This window comes from Penicillium bovifimosum (assembly GCF_028826915.1).
Source record: "Penicillium bovifimosum strain IBT 22155 chromosome Unknown utg000003l_segment0_segment0, whole genome shotgun sequence".
Lineage (NCBI taxonomy): Eukaryota > Fungi > Ascomycota > Eurotiomycetes > Eurotiales > Aspergillaceae > Penicillium > Penicillium bovifimosum.
In genome coordinates this window covers 2324450-2344174 of record NW_026622712.1, presented here as the reverse complement: position 1 = coordinate 2344174, position 19725 = coordinate 2324450, and the positions used below count along the sequence as shown (strand labels likewise).

At 49.9% G+C, this 19725-nt stretch overlaps 11 protein-coding genes across 11 annotated transcripts; 6 read left to right on the top strand and 5 right to left on the bottom strand.

The window, feature by feature from the left end:
- Positions 1-680: 680 nt before the first annotated feature.
- N7515_003933 (bifunctional fructose-2,6-bisphosphate 2-phosphatase/6-phosphofructo-2-kinase) lies at positions 681-2980 on the top strand (the record flags this gene model as incomplete). Its single annotated transcript, XM_056664677.1, has 11 exons — positions 681-694; positions 857-1045; positions 1112-1147; positions 1204-1301; positions 1354-1523; positions 1576-1656; positions 1730-1837; positions 1886-2005; positions 2069-2443; positions 2498-2674; positions 2729-2980. The coding sequence occupies 11 exons, from the start codon at positions 681-683 to the stop codon at positions 2978-2980; spliced, it is 1620 nt and encodes a 539-aa protein (XP_056523734.1).
- Positions 2981-3137: 157 nt separating this feature from the next.
- N7515_003932 (ubiquitin-related modifier 1) lies at positions 3138-3593 on the bottom strand (the record flags this gene model as incomplete). The annotated part of the gene is made up of 3 exons (XM_056664676.1): positions 3138-3255; positions 3310-3474; positions 3532-3593. The coding sequence occupies 3 exons, from the start codon at positions 3591-3593 to the stop codon at positions 3138-3140; spliced, it is 345 nt and encodes a 114-aa protein (XP_056523733.1).
- A 212-nt stretch (positions 3594-3805) lies between these two features.
- On the top strand, positions 3806-6273 carry N7515_003931 (Elongator subunit ELP2; the record flags this gene model as incomplete). Its single annotated transcript, XM_056664675.1, has 2 exons — positions 3806-3934; positions 3988-6273. The coding sequence occupies 2 exons, from the start codon at positions 3806-3808 to the stop codon at positions 6271-6273; spliced, it is 2415 nt and encodes an 804-aa protein (XP_056523732.1).
- Positions 6274-6514: 241 nt separating this feature from the next.
- On the bottom strand, positions 6515-7402 carry N7515_003930 (putative ABC transporter; the record flags this gene model as incomplete). The annotated part of the gene is made up of 2 exons (XM_056664674.1): positions 6515-7224; positions 7276-7402. The coding sequence occupies 2 exons, from the start codon at positions 7400-7402 to the stop codon at positions 6515-6517; spliced, it is 837 nt and encodes a 278-aa protein (XP_056523731.1).
- A 233-nt stretch (positions 7403-7635) lies between these two features.
- Positions 7636-9188, top strand: N7515_003929 (tRNA dimethylallyltransferase; the record flags this gene model as incomplete). Its single annotated transcript, XM_056664673.1, has 2 exons — positions 7636-7728; positions 7782-9188. The coding sequence occupies 2 exons, from the start codon at positions 7636-7638 to the stop codon at positions 9186-9188; spliced, it is 1500 nt and encodes a 499-aa protein (XP_056523730.1).
- A 133-nt stretch (positions 9189-9321) lies between these two features.
- On the bottom strand, positions 9322-10856 carry N7515_003928 (DXO/RAI1 family decapping nuclease; the record flags this gene model as incomplete). Its single annotated transcript, XM_056664672.1, has 9 exons — positions 9322-9482; positions 9531-9830; positions 9878-10048; positions 10096-10199; positions 10253-10260; positions 10312-10339; positions 10393-10424; positions 10482-10724; positions 10782-10856. 9 exons carry the CDS (start codon positions 10854-10856, stop codon positions 9322-9324), a joined length of 1122 nt encoding a protein of 373 aa, XP_056523729.1.
- A 396-nt stretch (positions 10857-11252) lies between these two features.
- On the top strand, positions 11253-12488 carry N7515_003927 (protein GET4; the record flags this gene model as incomplete). The annotated part of the gene is made up of 4 exons (XM_056664671.1): positions 11253-11296; positions 11348-11601; positions 11720-11872; positions 11926-12488. 4 exons carry the CDS (start codon positions 11253-11255, stop codon positions 12486-12488), a joined length of 1014 nt encoding a protein of 337 aa, XP_056523728.1.
- A 68-nt stretch (positions 12489-12556) lies between these two features.
- Positions 12557-13168, bottom strand: N7515_003926 (uncharacterized protein; the record flags this gene model as incomplete). Its single annotated transcript, XM_056664670.1, has 3 exons — positions 12557-12657; positions 12709-12774; positions 12835-13168. 3 exons carry the CDS (start codon positions 13166-13168, stop codon positions 12557-12559), a joined length of 501 nt encoding a protein of 166 aa, XP_056523727.1.
- Positions 13169-13637: 469 nt separating this feature from the next.
- On the top strand, positions 13638-14905 carry N7515_003925 (replication factor C subunit 4; the record flags this gene model as incomplete). The annotated part of the gene is made up of 5 exons (XM_056664669.1): positions 13638-13723; positions 13773-13993; positions 14047-14146; positions 14200-14622; positions 14680-14905. 5 exons carry the CDS (start codon positions 13638-13640, stop codon positions 14903-14905), a joined length of 1056 nt encoding a protein of 351 aa, XP_056523726.1.
- A 258-nt stretch (positions 14906-15163) lies between these two features.
- N7515_003924 (CeGAL family transcription factor) lies at positions 15164-17397 on the top strand (the record flags this gene model as incomplete). The annotated part of the gene is made up of 5 exons (XM_056664668.1): positions 15164-15309; positions 15334-15420; positions 15469-16449; positions 16498-17095; positions 17167-17397. 5 exons carry the CDS (start codon positions 15164-15166, stop codon positions 17395-17397), a joined length of 2043 nt encoding a protein of 680 aa, XP_056523725.1.
- Positions 17398-17651: 254 nt separating this feature from the next.
- On the bottom strand, positions 17652-19273 carry N7515_003923 (uncharacterized protein; the record flags this gene model as incomplete). The annotated part of the gene is made up of 3 exons (XM_056664667.1): positions 17652-18704; positions 18752-19048; positions 19097-19273. 3 exons carry the CDS (start codon positions 19271-19273, stop codon positions 17652-17654), a joined length of 1527 nt encoding a protein of 508 aa, XP_056523724.1.
- Positions 19274-19725: the final 452 nt, after the last annotated feature.

Below are 19725 nucleotides of genomic sequence, written 5' to 3'. Positions count from 1 at the left end.
AGGTGTCGTCACGCGTGTGAATCGGCCTCCGTTGAGACTCGGGTGAAAATACAAATAATTGGGAAGAAAAGGAATTGAGACCAGCCCGAGGATCTGCAACGAATAAACGTCTCAGATGACCTTGATGAAATAGTGAAAAAAAGGCTGTATATGATGCGCTCAGGAGTGTAGGGGAAGCAGTTCAAGACTTTCCAAGCTGTGAAAAATGCTAGTCACCTGCCTCGGCGTCTTTGGTTGCTGCCGTTCGCCGGGGTGTTACATAAGCCGGACTTTCCCGGTGATAAAAGAGAACGTTGAGAAAGATCGAATAGAAGATTGTGAATAGATCGATTTTGATATGATCATATGAATCATATGATATCTTTCTTAGTTCTTCTCTAGTGCTTGTGCGTCGGCTTTCAATTAGGACTACGTTGTTTGCAGCCTCCAAAACAAGGCATCTAAACATAGTGTACACTCACCGGGATCCACCTGATAACTATCTGGGCCTTGATCGATTACCTATACCGCCTCCTATCCTTCCTTCCTTCCATGCTTCACTTGCCCTGTGGCCACCTTCAAGACGTTCAGATTACATATCAGAATATCTGCATAAGAGTTATTCTGGGTAGCTATTATACTCACAAGCTTAGGTGTGGATTGTCTCAAAGTTCAAGGTTACGCCACCTCGACATCCCACCATGGACACTCTACTGTAAGTTTGCCGCGCTCTTGACGTCTATAGTCCCCATGTCGTCTCAGGTGAGAGGCATTTAATGTGACCTTCACATCTCCACCACACTGGGAATTCAGTACATAAACCACAAGCCTGTCTGGCATTTACGGAAAGACCGAGGGTTGAACTGACATCATATAGCACTGCCGAGATCGTGGCTAACTCTCCACGATTTCGACGCAAATCATCGATCTTCGTCGATGCAATTCACGACTTGCCGGAAAAGGCCGATCTAGCTCCGGCCCAGCTGTACAGCACCGAGTCCGGCCGACTGTTTCATTCGGGCCGTATCGTGATCATCACGGTTGGCTTGCCTGCGAGAGGCAAAACGTATGCTCAAGAAATTTCAGGTGTTCATGTCGAGATGACCTATTGCTGATTTCAAACTTATGACAGGCACATCTCTGTAGCTTTGGCACGATACCTGCGATGGTATGCATTGTTCCTATTGATTTGCACATCACCAAGGTCATACTGACACTCGATAGGCTTGGTGTCAAAACTAGAATCTTTCATCTGGGCGATTACCGCCGTGCCACGATCCCGTTCGGCGAGGACATGCCAGATGATTATTTCTATGTCAACGGTAAATATGGCGTCCTGATCTACCCGAATGCAATACTAATCAATCTCTCCAGCAACCGCAAAGTCCGTTCTTCTGCGCCAAAAAATTGTGAGGAAATGTCGAGAAGACATATATCACTTTTTGAACCACGAGAATGGCCAAATTGCAATCTACGATGCAGTGAACCCCCTAGCATCAGGACGACGTTCACTTGCCAAGGAATTTGCGAAGCACGATATTGAGGTAAGCCGGATCGGATCTTTTGACCTCTGACATTCACTGATCTGTTCATAAGACACTATTTATCGAGTCTTGGTGTGACGATGAACGCATCATTGAGGAAAATGTTCGCAGAGTGAAGATCTCCTCCCCTGATGTATGTTTCGAGTCTGCTCTATTCCGCTGTTTCTTCCCCTTTCGCATAACCAAGAAACTAACAATGTGGTTAGTACGTCTCGTGGAAATCAGAAGATGCTGTGAAGCATTACTTGAACCGGATCTCTTCTCGCATTCCTCAATTCCAGACTATGGAGGAAAAGGACTTGAACTACATCAAGGTAGGCATGATGCGGTTTTTTTGCATGGCAATCACTTACAGGGTATAGATGATCAATGCCGGCGAGAGGCTTATTGTCAACAACCGAAGCTTCGGCTACCTCTCTAACCGTATAGTCTTCTATCTTCTCAACCTCCACATCAAATCGAGACGAACCTACTTTGTTAGGGTAGGTCATTTTCCAGCTTCGTGTCCATGCTGCCACAATGCAAAGAACTAACATATCATCTAGGCTGGCGTTTCGTTGGAAGCAGACTCCTATAAAGCAGATGCTTCGCTCTCGGAGCAGGGAGAAGACTATGCCAAAAAGATGACAGCGCGTCTACTAGCTCACAGAGAAGAAGAAAAGCAAGCCATGATTGAACGGGGAGAGACTGGCTATGAGTCAAGGCCTCTGAAAGTTTGGACTTCTACCCGACGCAGAACAGTGGAGACCGCCAAATATCTCCATGAATACGGCTACAAGATCCGACAAAGGCCTCAGTTGAGTCAGCTGCATCCTGGTGTTTGTGAGCAAATGTCCGAGAGTCGCATCCGAGCAGAGTTTGGGGACGAGGTTGCCAAGCACGAGTTAGATCCCTACCACCACCGTTATCCCCGCGCAGAGGTAAGTGCTGGCCTACTTGACGTACAGCGAGCAGCAACTGATGCTTTCAACTAGTCATATCATGACTTGGCTGTTCGACTCGAGCCGATCATTCTGGAACTGGAGAGGGAACAAACCGACTTGCTCATTATTGCCCATGAAAGTGTTTTGAGGGTGTTGTACGGCTATCTCATGGCCTGCAATGCTGCGGATATTCCATTCCTCGAATTCCCTCGTGACGAAATTATTGAGGTAACTCGAACCTTGAATCTGACTGATCCTTATACATTATTAACACTGCCTCAGATTGTCCCCGAAAGCTACCAGAACGAGGCACAGCGGATCCATATCCCGGACCTTCCTGAAGAGATTATCCCGGGCTCGCCACAGGACTTGAAGATCCCGGTGCCCCCAAGCGGAGTGGTATCACCAATGCAAGGACTCGGTAGCCCCGAAGGCCAAGCTACTCCGCAGAGTGGTCATCGAACCCCGAGTGGAATCCGAACACCGCGTGAGCCTGAAAGGATCTCACAGCAGCATGTTGAAGACGTGGTCTAGGCGAGATGTCTAGGCGAGATGTCTAGGCGAGATTCCATACAAACTCGCTTCGCCTGGCAACATTTCACCCGGTACTTTTTGTTCTCGGAAACCTACAACCACATCTCGAATCAAGTTATTCTGTGTCTTGTGATCACATCAACCACTTCCATCAAGTTTAACCTCCGTGTAGAGTTGAGACAAACACAATGGTATCTCCCTGTTGGAGCTCATATGTTTCTTCGCCTTCGAGTTCCCAATCGGCATCATTGATGAGGACAAGAATGCCTGGTCGTCTGTGAAATTTGTTAGTCCGTATCTAGTGAAGAGAAGAGGGTATATTCCCATACACATTATCCTCCATGATGAACATGTCCTTCCTCTGATCCTTCATGAGGTTCTCAACAAGGTATTTGAGCAGGTATGAGATGTTTGGTCTGTTGCCATCTTCTAAGCGAGCAGGCAGAACAACCTTGTGTTTGCGCTCATTCCCGAATAGCAATTCTAACCCGCCACTATTCAGACCGATTGTTAGCAATAGTTTCAGCAATCGAGGTAAGTCTTTGACGCACGTAAACTCAACGGTTATGGGGATGGGGAATTCCCCCTGGCTCGCATTTGAAGATTCAGTCATAGCGCACAGTAAAGAGACCAAGGCTGTAGCACTAATCTCGACTCCCAAGAGATTGATGCAGAGCGATCACAATCAAGTGAAGATGGAGGGGCTAGGGCGGAGGCAGAATTTCTTATCGATAAGCCCCAGTCTCGCAATTTCTTTGCGCCTCTCCAATTGGTTCTTGACACAGCAAGACCGATCAAAAGGCTCTTAGACCTTCAAAGTACTCCATGGTTGCCGTTACAACAGACTACATAAGTGTGGGGGGTAACCGACATCCCGGTGCTGCGGATTGGGATGTGCAGACAGGCGTGCTCGCCTTCGGTGCGGACAACAATGTCGCCCTATGGGATGCTCTAGTACGTCCATTGAGAGGAATCTACATGACAAGGAGTGCTGACACATATTCAAGGACAAGACCGATAAGGGTATATATGCTTTGCTTGTTGGCCACACGGACAAAGTCAGCGCGGTCCGATTCTATACATGCCCCACGTCAGGAACGAGATTCATCGTCACCGGTTCCGTCGACCGCACACTAAAAGTTTGGCGCCAAGATGGTACCGATCCTCGCAGCTATGTCCTTGCATCTACACTCGAGGGCCATAGGGGATCAGTGAACGCAATTGCTGTCGCCAATGGAACAGACATTATCGCATCTGGAGCAGCTGATGGCACGGTTCGGATTTGGAGAATGAATGCACAAAACGAGTCTAAGTGTGAGCTGCTCGAAACGATAACCATGACGCCTCGGTTCTTCCCTCTGTGTTTGTCGTTGCAGGGACTCGAAGCGGACTCGGATAAGCCGCTGGTATTGGCCGTTGCGGGTACGACGACCAAGGTTCACATATACGTCTCAGAGACATCAATCGCCAAACCGGAATTCAAGCGCTGCGCTGTGCTCTCGGGTCATGAAGCCTGGATCAGGGCACTCTCGTTCACCCAGGACAAGCAGAGCAAGGGAGGTGATATCTTGTTAGCATCTGCAAGTCAAGACAAGTACATCCGTCTTTGGCGATTGAGTCGGGGCGAAGCAAGTGTGCCCGCTCCGATAGATGACTCAGATCCTCTGCTTGGAGGCATGGAACCTACACTATCGAATAAAGCCCACGAGTTGGAGGCTGCGGGTTCGAAGTACTCCATTACGTTTGAAGCACTTCTATTTGGACATGAAGACTGGATTTATACGACGGTGTGGAATCCCGATCCCAAGCGGCAGCAGCTCCTATCGGCATCTGCCGATAATACCATCACGATTTGGGAACAAGACCAGGCATCAGGTGTCTGGATGTCTGTAGAGAGAATGGGAGAGATCAGTGTGCAGAAAGGATCTACCACTGCAACCGGCAGTGCAGGTGGCTTCTGGATCGGACTCTGGTCACCAGATGGGAAGCAGGTGGTGTGCCTCGGCCGGACCGGTAGCTGGAGAGTCTGGCAACACAATTCAGACATGGATCTTTGGGTACAGAAGTTCGGTGTATCTGGTCATGTACGCTCGGCGAATGGCGTGCAATGGGAGCCTACTGGAGGCTACCTGCTATCTACCAGTTCAGACCAGACCACCCGGCTTCATGCAAATTGGTTGCGGGACAACACAAGCTCATGGCATGAATTCTCTCGCCCTCAGATTCATGGTTACGATCTGAACTGTGTCGATACTCTGGGTCCTCTACAATTTGTGACTGGCGCAGAGGAAAAGCTCTTGCGTGTGTTTAACGAGCCCAAACAGATTGCTCAGTTGCTCGAGAGACTGACTGGGTTCAAGCAATCGAATGAGCAAGAACTTCCAGATACAGCTGAAATTCCGGTGCTGGGTCTATCAAATAAGGCACTTGGTGACGAGGCACCAGTGGAAGAGGGGGAGGAGAAAGCCCCAACTGAAACCGTAAACCCTTCGATCTCACTGGCTGCCGATCACCCGCCATTGGAGGACCAGTTGTCGCGTTACACATTGTGGCCAGAGCATGAGAAGCTCTATGGTCATGGCTATGAGATCTCAGCAGCGGCAGTGAGCCATGATCGCAAGCTCATTGCCACTGCCTGTAAAGCCAGCTCGATTGACCATGCGGTCATTCGGCTCTATGATACATCGGATTGGCATGAGATCAAACCTTCATTGACTGCTCATTCTTTGACAATTACGGACCTTTCATTCTCGAGTGATGATCGCTATATTCTCAGCGTTGGACGAGATCGCCAGTGGGCTGTCTTCCAGCGCAGTGAGGCGGACTCAACTACATTCACCAACTTCGCCTCGAACCCCAAGGGTCACTCTCGGATGATCCTTGGCGCAGCCTGGGCCCCAGCCACAGCAGACTATATCTTTGCCACGGCAGGTCGTGACAAATCTGTGAAGATCTGGCAGAAATCCGAAGACACGTTCGTCTGCAAAACGACCGTGGCGCTAACCTCTGCGGTCTCAGCCATTGGCTTTTTACCCACCACATACAAAGACTCCTACATTCTCGCTGTTGGCGAGGACAACGGTGTCATTTCTATTCACCGAGTATCTGTGAGCACCCTCGAAGCACAGCACATTGTGACCGTCGACAAAGCGGTCTCGCCCTCCAAGACAATTACTCGATTGGCGTGGCGACCAGTGTCGGCTGCTGAGGCAGGTGTCCGGGATCGGTTTGAATTGGCCGTGGCAAGCGAAGATACGTCCACACGTATATATGCTATCTCAAACATGTTCTGATTTGTACTTAAACGATAAAGTAGCTAGTTTCAGGGCTCCCGCCTTTATGAGTCATGATGGTTGAAAACTCCCAAGTGTTGAATATGGCCCCCCTAAATGCAGATTCCGAACCCGCCCCATCAATGCCTTTGGTTGAATAAAATGTTGAATGGCACATTGAAATGCCCCTGGCATCGATGCGCACATGCAGAAAATACAAGAATAAAAACAGATAAACGAGCGATATCAGACGTGCAAGATTCTAGTCGTGCTTTTCCAGTCCATAACCCCCAATGCCTTCAAGCGACTGGTAAGTCTTCGCCTCATTACCACGACCATTTCGAGGACCTCTGGCCTGCATATCCTCCTTGAGCCACTTGAGAACCAGCTCTCCCAAACGGCTGTTCTCCGAAGTCCACTCCGGGACCTGTGCATGGAACGACTCGGTCGACCCCAGCGCCTTAACCTGACCCAAGTGCATGTGAACCAGATGAGTAGGCCACTGAGCAAGATTATCCAGGATATGCGTAGCATAAACGATAGTGCACGCCCGAGTCTCTGTCTCCCGCTTGAGGAAAGCCAGGAAATTACTCCTGGACAGAAGATCCAAGTCGACAGTGATTTCGTCGAGAAGCAGAACCTGCCAAGGCCGTACCAAGCCCATTGCCAGCTGCACGCGGCGACGTTCACCGTCAGAGACAGCATGCATGCGCCAGCGGAGATCGATATCGAGGATGTCGATCAGCTCATCCCGACGTTCTGGGTAGGCGTTTCCGCCTACGGAAGCGAGCAGGGTGGGTACATCGATGTCTGTGCGGACGATGCTGTTCAGCACCCACTCAACTCCTAGGTAGGTCACGCCATCTAAGCTGTCCTTGAAGGGGTCCTTGCCACCCACTGAAATGGTGTTATTGGGGGCAAGACGTTTGCCTGAGAGCAGGCGGAGGAGAGTGGTTTTCCCCGCTCCATTTGCTGTTTGCAATTAGTGGGACATCAGGGCTTTGGAATATGATAGTGACTTACCGCCAATTAGCAGGGTCCGGCTGCCAGAGGGCAGTTTTATATTTACGTCTTCCAGACCATTGGTGCCATCTTGGAACTTGTACGTGAGGTTTTGCACCTCAATGGATGGGGTTGTGACCGGTTCCATGACGGTGGGAAGTAGACCGACAACAACTGGTTAAAGAGGATTGAGCCTTGAGGAAATAGAAGTACAAGTTAAAGAATCAGAACAATCAAGTCGAGATTCATCTAGATGACGTTGAAGACAACACAAAGTGCCACTTGAGGTAAATCGGCGTTATCGGACCCGATTCCCGTTCCCCGCGATAACGATAACATCTTTTTCTTCCTCCGTGACGATGAACTTTGCATGCTGAGGCTATGCTCTCTGCTCTTCGTTCTATCTGGCATCGACAAAGTATTATGAACCCTCTCATCGCCGTCGTGGGTGCCACAGGCACAGGCAAATCAAAGGTAATGAACCCCCCTCACTGCCCTCGATCGCAATGACTGATAGCTGTAGACAGCTTGCAGTGGATTTAGCCTCTCGATTCAATGGTGAAATCATCAATGGCGATGCAATGCAAATGTATCGCGGCCTGCCAATTATAACAAACCAAATCCCAATCGAAGAACGAAACGGCATCCCCCACCACCTTCTCAGTTGTATCGACCTCGACACCGAAGCATGGCGCATAGGGTTGTTCAAGCGAGAAGCCCTGCGCATCATCGATGAGATTCGCTCGCGTGGGAAGACCCCAATTATGGTCGGAGGTACACACTACTATACTCAAGCGGTGCTGTTCAAAGACCAGCTTGTGGGCGAGGGAGTGGACGATGAAGCAGAGCGTGAACAACTCACAGAGTTCAGCTCAAGTTCTAAGAAATGGCCGATCCTGGACTCATCGCCAGAAGTACTTTTGGAGAAACTGCGCGAGGTAGATCCTCTCATGGCTGCACGATGGCATCCAAGGGATGGGCGGAAAATTCGGCGGTCTTTGGAAATCTACTTTCAGACCGGGCGGCCGGCGTCAGAAATCTATAAAGAGCAATTCTCCCAAAAGAGAAAGGCAATGGACGAGGAGGAAGGATTACTGCGGTTCGAAAATACGTTGGTATTTTGGGTACATGCCGATAAGGAGGTTCTCAACGCGCGCCTGGATGCACGCGTGGACGACATGGTCAAACAGGGCCTGTTGGCCGAGGCGCACAAGATGTCCGATTATTTGCAGGAAAAAGCTGCGCAAGGGGTTGAAGTGGACCAAACACGGGGCGTCTGGGTGTCAATCGGATTCAAGGAACTAGCACCATACTTCCAGGCTCTCCGGGAAGGGACAGCAAGCGAGAAAGAGATCGAAGATCTCAAAGTACATTCTCTTGAATTGATCCGAATTGCAACACGGCAGTACGGAACATCACAGGTCAAATGGATTCGCAATAAACTGTGGCGCGCACTCTCAGAAGCCGGGGAGACACGTCGTCTCTACCTTCTGGATAGCTCCAATGTCAGCGACTGGAACAAGTGCGTCACCGAGCCGTCTGAAAGCATTGTACAGCAGATGCTGAAGAACGAGCCGACTCCGGACCCCAAGTCGCTTTCTAAATTGGCGGAGACGGAGTTTGGCGCGAAGGAGGCCCAGGCCAAAAAGCGTCTACAGACAGATCCCATTGGGAAGTGTTATACCTGTGACGTTTGCCAGAAAACTATGGCAACCGAGGACCAGTGGCATATTCATCTGAACAGTCATCAGCATAAAAGGGGACTCAAGTCTGCGCTCAAGAGGACACAGCGCGATGAATATTTCCGGAAGAAGGAACTGGAAGCGCAGAAAAGCCAGACTACTGAACCAGCTCCTGAGATTGAAGCAACTCCTGGGCCTGAACCAACTCCTAGGTCAGAACCAGACTCATCCATTGGTACAGCATCAAATTAGATTACATTAGATAGAGGATACCCAAGACCGTGTTGCATGAGAGAGAATCTATCACGTGGAAATTCCGGCTCCACGGAATAATAGGAAGAGACAAGAAAGACCATCTCAAGAGTGTCGATTATACCCTTTCCATTCATGGCTCCGCACAGGCTGTGGACGATCGCCAGGCTTTAAAAGCCGGGGAAATTATATCGCCATGGCCTTGTTCCTCGACCTGGTACACCTCAATGACCGGAGACTTGTCCTTCCTCCGGATTCTCCATACTCCCTCCCGATTGATAGTCTCTTTGAGCCCTAGAAGAAGTGTCAGAGCTGACTTCAAGCACCGAGAAGTACACTTACACCCCAAGAATGCACCAGTAAAGTTGATGCAAACGTTTCCATCCCACGAACGGCGGCCAACGGTCATCACTTTCCCAGGAATACTGGCTGTCTCCAGCTCTTCCAGACTATGACAAATCCCATTTTCATCGCGGAATCCCACGATGATCTTCGGCACACCGAGGAGGAATGACTGCGCCCAGAACTTGAGCAACTTCCGCTCATACTTGAGCATATCACGCTCGTTGCGAATCTGAGCCGATGTCTTCAACTCAACCCAGTTTATGGGGCTTTCTTTCCGTGATGGCTTGCTATCCCAGACTAGTGAAGTTAGCATTGGTTAAAGTCTTGAGATGGAATGAACCTACTAGCATCGACCTCTCCGCCCAGAATCATACGCACGTTGCCGATTCCGGTACGGACAACCGAACAGTACTGTGCTGCATTATTGACCACTTCATTCTCGCGGCCTTCGATCTCCTCACGGGTTGATTCGTCCCATGTCTTCGAGAGTACAGCGAGCTTCTCGAATTTGTAGCCTATGATTGTTAGCTGGGACCTATGGCGCATGGGTCTTTTGTCATACCCCAATACATCATGAGCTCCTGTGGAGCCATCCCAGGTGGTGATCCTCGCTTCCGTTGGATCTCTTTCTGTTGGTTCTTGTAGTCATTGTTTTCCTCGATGAATCTGGAACACGTCAGCCTTTGAGTTGACGAGCTTTATAACCTGAGTCTACACACATTGTGCCCTAGTAGAAAGTGTTAGATCATATCCGGGAAGTTTTCCACTCATATCGTACCTGGTAAAACGTTGCATTCATCTCGAAGCTAGATATAGGAGTTAGAGATACCATACTTGGACCAGAGTAAGAGCGACGAACCCATTCATATTATCAAAAGGAGCTGTTAGAATCTACCAAGACGCGCAGATTAGTTAGTGGCAGGTAGCCCCAGATGCCAATACACACACCTTGGTCATCATTCCTCTCCATGTGACGATGTCTACTTCACACTTCTTCTCTGTTTCTCTCTCATGTGCAATAAGGGTATCAAGTAAAGCATCCAAGTGCTCATCTGGGACATCATCCAGCTTCTGGAATGTGTCGTAACCCTTGTTCAGGTCCGCAGGCAGAGCTGGCGTGTAATAGTAAGCCATGGATGAATCTCCAAGGGAGAAGCGACGCTGCTCATCATAGGAAAAGCAAGCAATTTCCTAATAAGAGGTGAGCGATTCTTCAGTTCTTGACATTGCGCCAGGAGTTCAGCATACCCTTGGCCTCCGGATGGAGGTATTCGCGCCGCCGAAGCGGTTCAAGGGCTGGATATTGAAAGTAGATCGGTTCATGATGGGTTTGTCACGCTATTATGTGTATGCGCATGATCGAGGGAGAGATATAGAGCTCAATGCACCCGATATAGATCGCCGCGACTTAGTTTTAAGCTGTATACTAGTCGCTAGGGCGCGCGCAATGGCTGTCGTATTATTGTATTATCGCCAGAGACGGACGTGAAATAATGAATGGCATCAACAGGAACTGTGAAGGCGAGAGAATAAGTCGCAAGAACTAAGTACGAAGCAAGGTACTGGGGAGATGACGGAGAAGATGTTCTCGGACGAACTCCCGCGTCCCCACCAAACCTCAACCAACTCCCCGCGACAGTCTTGCACTGCTACCACTTCACTGCTATACCTTGAATCTATTTCTTTCTTCTATTACCAGCGGGCTGCTTTTATCCAGCAATGTCATCCCGTATTGATAAGGTCATCGCTCGCCAGCGAGAAAAGTGAGAATCCCAGGCCGACACATACGACTCGATTCTGACTGTCACAAATAGGATCGCCGATGGTGCCTACTACGAGGCTCACCAACAACTACGAGTCATTGCTGCCCGGTATATCAAGCAATCCAACTATGATGCTGCGGCGGAGATTCTGGCTGGTGGCGCGAAGGAGCTATTGAAGGCTGGATCTCAGCAGGGTGCGTCGGCAAGTGGTGGAGATTTGGCCATCATGTTGGTTATGGAGGTGTACAACAAAGCTGAGTGGGAGATCTCGGGTGGTGATGATGCTGAGGGTCGGGCTCGGAAAAGTGAGTCTATAAAGTGTTCTCTCCTGGAGTCGATCATAGCTGCTGCAGTGGTCAACTCCAGATGCGAAAAGAGCTCGCATTGCCACAGAGTTACAGGCTAACGCGTACTTTCAATTAGAGCGTTTGATCGAGCTGCTGCGGGAATTCCCATCGGACGAACCTACGAGAAAGCGTTACATTCAAGAAATTATCGGGTGGAGTGCGAAGTTCGGACCACTGGAAAGAGGAGATGCGGAACTACACCATGCCGTGGGCTCAGTATACGCTGAAGGTTGGTGATGCCGGCGCGCAATTTCACAATCGCATTCTAATCTAACGTCTCAGATAACGAGCCATACGAGGCCGAGAAACATCTCATTCTTGGAACATCTGAATCGGCCGAGACCCTCGCAAAGCTCGAGTATGAGTGGTACACTAGCGACGAGCCGCACACTGCAGCGATCTATGCGTCGCGCGCAGTCTTCCCCTACCTCCTCACCGGAAATCTCCGCAGCGCCAACAAAGCTCTGCTCATCTTCACTTCGCGCCTTTCGGCCGCCAATCCCCAGCTCGGTGTGCAGGATATCAGCAGCGCCAGTGCGGACGCCCGAGTATTCCCCGCTCTGCCTCTGCTGAATTTCATCAGCTTGCTGCTGTTGACGATCCAGCGCGGGAGTGCGGATCTGTTCCGGCAGCTCACGGCACACTATGCAGCACAAATCAAAGAAGTTGGTATTTGGGATGATGCTCTGGCCCAAATTGGCGAGCAGTACTTCGCCATCAAGATCCCGCGGCAAGGAAACCCTTTGATGGATATGATGAGCGGTATGTTGTTTGGAGGTCAGAACAAGGCACAAAAACCTGCTAAGAAGGTCGAGGCACCTCCGTCAAGCATGGAGCTCGATTAAGGGAGGCTTTTGGCAGTGAATAATCAACTCATAGTGTAATGAAGTCAAGAAGCATGCAGCGAGTACAATTAGTCAGTGAACGTGTCCTTCTCAGGCTCAAACATCCAATTGTCATCATCCAATGACGCGGCTTTTCTGCGTAGACTCTCATGCACCATTCCCAGAATCTCTGCGTCCAGTCAGCGATGCTCACAGCGATCTAACCAAGTAAAAGACTCACCATCTTCACCATTTGTTTGTCTGTTCCGGTGTCGAATCATCATCTCAACAACAGCCGCCTCGAACTCTGTACCCATATCAACATACAATCCACAAACCCAAGCGATATCAAAGACATGTCACATACTCTCCTTGTCAGTCCCAGTGAGTTCAGCATGGAACCCCCCATCCTCAGCCTGTTCCAACTCCTCCCCATCCTCCCCAATCAGAGCACTTGGTAAGGTTGGAATTTCAAGCTTGTAGCTGCCACTTTTGTCCCGGACCACAATATCTCTATTCTCCAGACTCTTGAATGCTCGAGGTGCCGCTGAATCCGAGGCCGTAGTTTTCAATCGGTGCGAGGGACGGTTGGACAGGCCGTTGGTGTTCTGAGGGACGTTGCCATTGGGAGGTCCAGCGGAGGCAGGTCGGCGACTGAGATTTCCGTGGAAGAGGTTGCGGCGAACGGAGTTCTGATTCATTTTGGATCTTTTGCGCGCGCGCACAAGCGGTTGGTCTGAGGTTGAGATGTTGGAGCTGTGCGATTCGCAAGCGCAGGTGTATCGAGGAATGGATTATCCAGCTGAGTATGTCAGGGTCTGTACAGTGGGAAAAGCGAAGTCATTCCAGAAAGATCTTAGGTATTAAGAATAGTAAGAATAAGTGTTGGCGGTAAAAACAAAGAATGGGCGCGGAATGGAGTGGGTGGTAGGTGGGATGAGCTTGACTACCACGAATGTAGGAATCAACAAATCTATAGCCAACAGGTTACAGCATCATCAGCATGTAATTCCCCTAATTGTTTTGGAATAGTAGTATCTTCTACTTCGATAGTCCAATTGAAGACTTCCACTTAAGTGCACAGGCCAGCTGATAAGCCCGTTATCGTCTCCCACGCGTTCTTTCGCGTCTTCCTTCAACTCTCTTCATCTACGTAAACTCAAGCTCACAATGGTTCAAGGTGAATCCTCCTCAAGTGCTTCTCGCCATGCCAAGGTGAACACCGCCGGTGCCCCTGCTGACTATGAGCTTCCTTGGTGGGTTTTGCTTCTCGAACAATATCAGGCGGAGCTAACCTTGCCATAGGGTCGAGAAATATCGCCCAGTCTTCCTCGATGATGTTGTCGGCAACACAGAAACAGTGGAACGATTAAAGATCATTGCCAAAGATGGCAATATGCCCCACGTTATCATCTCCGGCATGCCGGGTATTGGAAAGACCACCTCAGTTCTATGTTTGGCGCGTCAAATGCTAGGAGATGCATACAAGGAGGCAGTTTTGGAGCTGAATGCTAGTGACGAGAGAGGTTAGTTCTGAACGGATCTTATGGCTGGCGCCGTCAAAAGCTAACTGATATAGGTATCGATGTGGTGCGCAATCGCATCAAGGGCTTTGCCCAAAAGAAGGTTACTTTGCCTCCAGGACGCCATAAGCTGGTCATCCTCGATGAAGCAGACAGGTCCGTACTCTTCCATGTCTTGATTCGGCCATTGGACTCATATCTTCCTGCAGCATGACCGCCGGTGCCCAACAAGCCCTGCGACGTACCATGGAAATCTATTCGTCCACCACCCGCTTCGCCTTTGCTTGCAACCAGTCGAACAAGATCATCGAACCTCTTCAATCCCGCTGTGCTATTCTTCGTTATGCCCGGTTGACCGATGCCCAAGTTGTGAAGCGGTTGATGCAGATTATCGAGGCAGAGAAGGTCAAGCACTCAGAGGATGGAATCGCTGCACTGGTTTTCAGTGCAGAGGGTGATATGCGTCAAGCCATCAACAACTTGCAGAGTACCTGGTCCGGCTTCGGTTTCGTCAACGGAGACAATGTCTTCCGAGTAGTCGACAGTCCACACCCAGTCAAAGTCCAGGCCATGATCAAGGCTTGCTGGGAAGGCAAGGTTGATGTGGCGTTGGAAGGTTTGAACGAACTATGGTATGTTGACATGTGTTGGTATTGGGCTCTTCGGTGTTTTCTAACCAGTCTATACAGGACCCTGGGATACTCCTCTCACGATATCATCAGTACTATGTTCCGAGTCACCAAAACGATACCCACTTTGTCCGAACATTCTAAGCTGGAGTTCATTCGAGAGATTGGATTCACGCATATGCGTATCCTGGATGGTGTGCAGTCATTGCTACAACTCAGTGGCTGTGTGGCGAAGCTGTGCAAGATTAACATGAAGCCGGAGCTGTTCGAGCCTCCCAAGGCTTGAGGAAAAAAGGATTGATTTTGTTGCATATTTCACGGCGTTTTGTCAAGTGACTCTGGAAGCAGATGCCAGGCTGCATACGAAGCTAGTTCAATCATGTTCACCAGTAACTAGTTAGAGTATTTCACGATAGATCAAATTTGAGCGCATCCCAGGGGCACTGGGGCAGGAAGGGAGGGGAAGATCATGTGGGTCAAACCTTCCCCATAATTTATGCGCTTTGCTCTTCATCTTGAGCTCAACCATCAACTCCTGTACATAATGGATCCCGAAAATACATCAACTGGTAGCTCCAGTGTAATTCGCAGAGATACGCGGGATAGAATCTCCATTGCTAAGCGCGCCTGTGATCAATGCAAATTCCGCAAGATCAAGGTAAGATACTCCCCCCACACCAAGAGATATTGGTCACTGACTAGCTAATAGTGTAGTCTGTCACAACCATGCAAATCTTGTCAGTCGATGGGCTTTGAATGTACTTTTATCCAACCGCAAAAGAAGCGCGGACCAACTGGACAGTGAGTACTCGAATATGCATACCAACGATATCCCTGACCAGCGCCAAGTCGCGTGTCACAGATTCGACAGCAGCAAACTCTGGCAACTCCCCAGGCATCCAGTCCAGATGCCTTCCAATTCCAGCCTCCAACGATGGAGTCCGGCCAAGTAGCTTCTCTGCCTGGAGCCCCTTGGACACCAACTCGTGACTCTACAATGTCTCATGAACCTGAAGAACTACCAAATACAGGTCCACCACCTGCAATGCCAGCAGCCTGGGGTGCATACACCGAATCTATTTACGTTCCGCCCAATTTCCCCATGGGTCTGGATGACCGACATGAGGTCGAGTACTGGCTTCCAGATAATCTGGACTCGCAAGTCCCGGTCTTTGGATTCCCAGGCAGCAATTTCTATCTCAAGCCGTCTCTTCCCTCTATCATTCAACCAGTTCCTGATATATCGATGGGAATGCCCCAACATGCTCAAAATATGCCATTTTCACCCGTGGGCTCCCACTCAGAGACCCAAGGGACTCCAATAGTTTGGCCAGTCGCGATTAACGAAGCAAATATGATCCCTTGGATTGACGTCTACTTTGATCGCTTACATCCAACTATCCCCGTCCTCAACCGGTCGGCCCTGTACACTTCAATGCTCACCCAAGAACATCGCAGGAACCCCCAGTTCGGGGCGATGCTCTTGTCCTTATGTGCATTCTCGCTCACACAGCCAATTGAGATCGATGAACGACCGACAACCTCATCTCGAGCTAGCCAGGCGCGGGCTATGATGCAGGAAGCCACCAAAATGCGCAGCTGTTCGGACTTTGGCGAGAACCCAACCATTGAAGCGGTGCTGACCAGTTTCTTTCTCTTTGGCTGTTTGTTTGGAACTAACCAGCATAATGCGGCATGGCTCCGACTACGGGAGGCGCTGGACCTTGCCGCCACGCTGCGATTGAATGATCCCGAATCATATCGCCATCTGTCTGGGGAAGAAAAAGGTCAACGACTACGAACGTATCTGGTGCTTTCTATCACAGAAAGGTAAGTCAACTTGACTGAGTCAAGGACGAGTCACTGACAGAAATACAGAGCCTATGCTCTGCAACGGCGTCACCCAATTACCTTTTGGGGCAAGCCGGGATTCAGCATACGTTCTGTGCATGACTTCATCCACAGTGCCACGCACAGCGTCATCTCTGGGATTATAGTCCATAATGAGAAAGATGCCGAGGGCATGATGGGTCTCGCACGGATGATGGAGTTATTCGACGCCATCGACGAGGAAGTCATCGACTGCTGGAACCTTCGATGCCCTCTCAATAGCGACGATAGCTGCAAGAGGCTTACGAAAGAAAAGGCCCTATCCATCCACCAAAATCTCAGTCGAGTTGATCAGGCCGAACGCTACCGGGGCTACGACTGGTTTGAACGTGCCAAAGGAGGCAGTGAAACCAGCCATGTAACACCCGCCATGGGTCTGCGAGAAACCCAGGCAGCGGACGTCTTCATCACTCAGAAATGGCTGCAGAACCGTGTCTGGCTCCTCTGTTCATCTCACGAGATTATAAAGACCGATGCGGAACCCGCTGAGCTGAACTTTCGATATGCTGTGACCATCGCCGAATCTACTCTACAGCTGTGCAAGTCCTTACGGCTTAGCTCTATGGAAGCTCATGGCATCGGCCTGGTATGTACCTCGGCACAGCTATCTGCAGATCAGTGCACTCATTTGGTTCTATATGCTAACAACTTATATAGGCCGAGAAATTGTACGATATCGCAACTTGTGCAACAAACATACTATGCAACATGAGACCACCCTATGGGGATGCTTGTTGGCTCGACCACGAGGTGATACGCGGAAGTTCAACCTCCACGCCTCAAAGTCTTGCAGAAGATTTCTTGTTACTGATGACCAGTTTCCGTGGGGGCAATCATCCTTACTTGGAAAAGTATCGAGATCACCTGCGCTCGCTCCAGATCATGTAGCCGAGGCAGTGGCCGCAGCAATTGAGGCAGATGGGCACAGACTTCGTGTTGGCGAGGGACCAAAGAGCAATTTTGTGTACGACTTCTACTATTGTTTACTATGATGAAGGCTGTCTGTACAGGAACGTGTTTGAGTACGAATCGCTTGTTCTCAAGTCATGGAGGAAAGAGATTTGTTATTTGCACTAAATGTGAAGACCTGAGCACTCTGCCATATATCGATACCTCCGGCTGCAATGCTGGTCAATGCCAGGTCACCCCTTTGCCTCACTCGGCCTTACCTCCAATGAGGTCTCATAAGACCTCCACTTCCACATAGGGACCTTGGCCGCATACATCTCATCAATCTCCGCAAAAGTTCGGCCACGAGTCTCCGGCAGCAAGAAGTAGAAGCATACAAGAATGACAGCCATGCAGCCAGCGAAGATGAGATAGGTCTTTGCGCCAAGATTGGCCGCATCCGCCGAGGTCAACTGCGGAACGACAAGTGTGGTAATAACGGCCGTGGTTTGGGCACAAGCAATTGTATAGGACATGGTGTGGTGGCGGAGTTTGGGAGTCGCCATCTCGGATGGCATGAGACTCGACAACGAGTAGAAGGAAGAAGCCCAGAAGAAGTTGAACACAAAGGATAAGATGGCGATGGCCAAAGTGGACTGCTTGTCTCTGCTGAAGGCTAGACCACCGGCCACGGCGTCAATCACGAATAGAATGGACATCCCGACGAATGCCGTGGGACGTCGACCAGCACGGTCGACGACGAAGGGGGCGGCAATTGTACCGGCCAGTGTACAACAGGATGCGATAATTGTCAGCGAGAATGGATCTGCAATGCCCAGTTCTGTTAGGAAGACAGTCGTGTAGGTGGTTGACAGGATGACGCCTGAGATCTGATTCAAGGAGAAGAAGGAGGCTGCAGTTAGGGTTCGCTTGAGATGGTGACGTTGGAATATATCCCAGAACTTCGTCTGAGCCCGTAGCTCACATGAATTCTGCTCGGACAGTACCACCAGACGAAGTTCATCTTCGACTTCTGCGTCGCTAAAACCACGTAGTTTCCGCAGGTTGTCTCGGGCTTTCTTCAGCTTGCCTTTCCCAGCTAGCCATTGCGGACTCTCTGGAATGGGTATTGTGAGGAAGAGAAGAAGAACGGGCAAGGCACACTGAACAGCTAACGGAATCTGATACGACTGGATCCCGTCCATCTTTTCAGTTCTGAAAACCACCACAGTGGATACCACTCCGGCTATCAGGTTCAAGATGTTCATGGAAGCCACACATCGGCCGCGAATAGAGGCGGGAACGACCTATTTGTCTCAGCTTAGGTCAAATAATGAGTTGAATCCTTACTTACCTCGGAGATATACAAGGGTGCAGTTGCGTTCGCAATTCCCAATGCAATTCCATTGATCGAACGCCCTCCCACAAACGCCCCCAGATTGGGCGCAAAGACCTGCAGCAATCCGCCACCCACGGAGATAACATATGCAGCCATGAGCGGCCATTTACGTCCGAGGTGATAATTCATCGGTGAAGCAACCAGACCACCGATCACGGAGCCTACTAATGGAAGGGAGAAGACCAGATTCTGGTTGCGAGCTGTCAGGACGAACTTGCCAGTGACCGGGTTTGGTCCCTGGAACTTCTTGACCTATTTGAAGTCAGCTTGCCGTTGTTTAAACAATGTGGTAGCACTTACAAAGGGCACCAAAGCAGCGACAGGGGAGATGATCTTGTCATCGAACCCAAATAAGAATGAGGCGGCTCCGAAGACTGTACAGGCGAATATCAATTGGGCATTGATAACAGCCTTTCGAGGCGTGTTCGAGTAGTCGACATGGTGAATCTCAGTCGGGTCACACTTCTCGGAAGACATGGTGCGGATCTTCCAGTGGAGAAGTGAGTCCACCCGACAGCATTCCATGGGGATATTATATAGACGCAGAGTCAGACATGTTGTAAAAGGAGACTGAGCCCCCGTTTCCCCAGATCTCTCCAACCTTGGTCCTTGGATCCTGCTATCCCCGGACTGTGAATTTCTCCGAGATTTCCCAGTTTGTCGGTTCGGATGCCGATCTTGGAGAAAGGAGGAGGATTCGCGTTTAAACATAGACTTTTGGTGATCTCCACCGTTGAGAGAAGATTCGCCGAGGATCCTCCGTCAGACGTTAGAACTGAACTGCAGTGGAATTCCGATCAACTTCGGAGATTCGGGGAAATCAATGAAGAACCTAGATCAGGATAATTCAACCTCTGATTAGTTATTGGACTGGACTGGACTTGGTTCGGGGAAAATGAGAAAGTGGCCCAAGAGTATATCTCAACCTG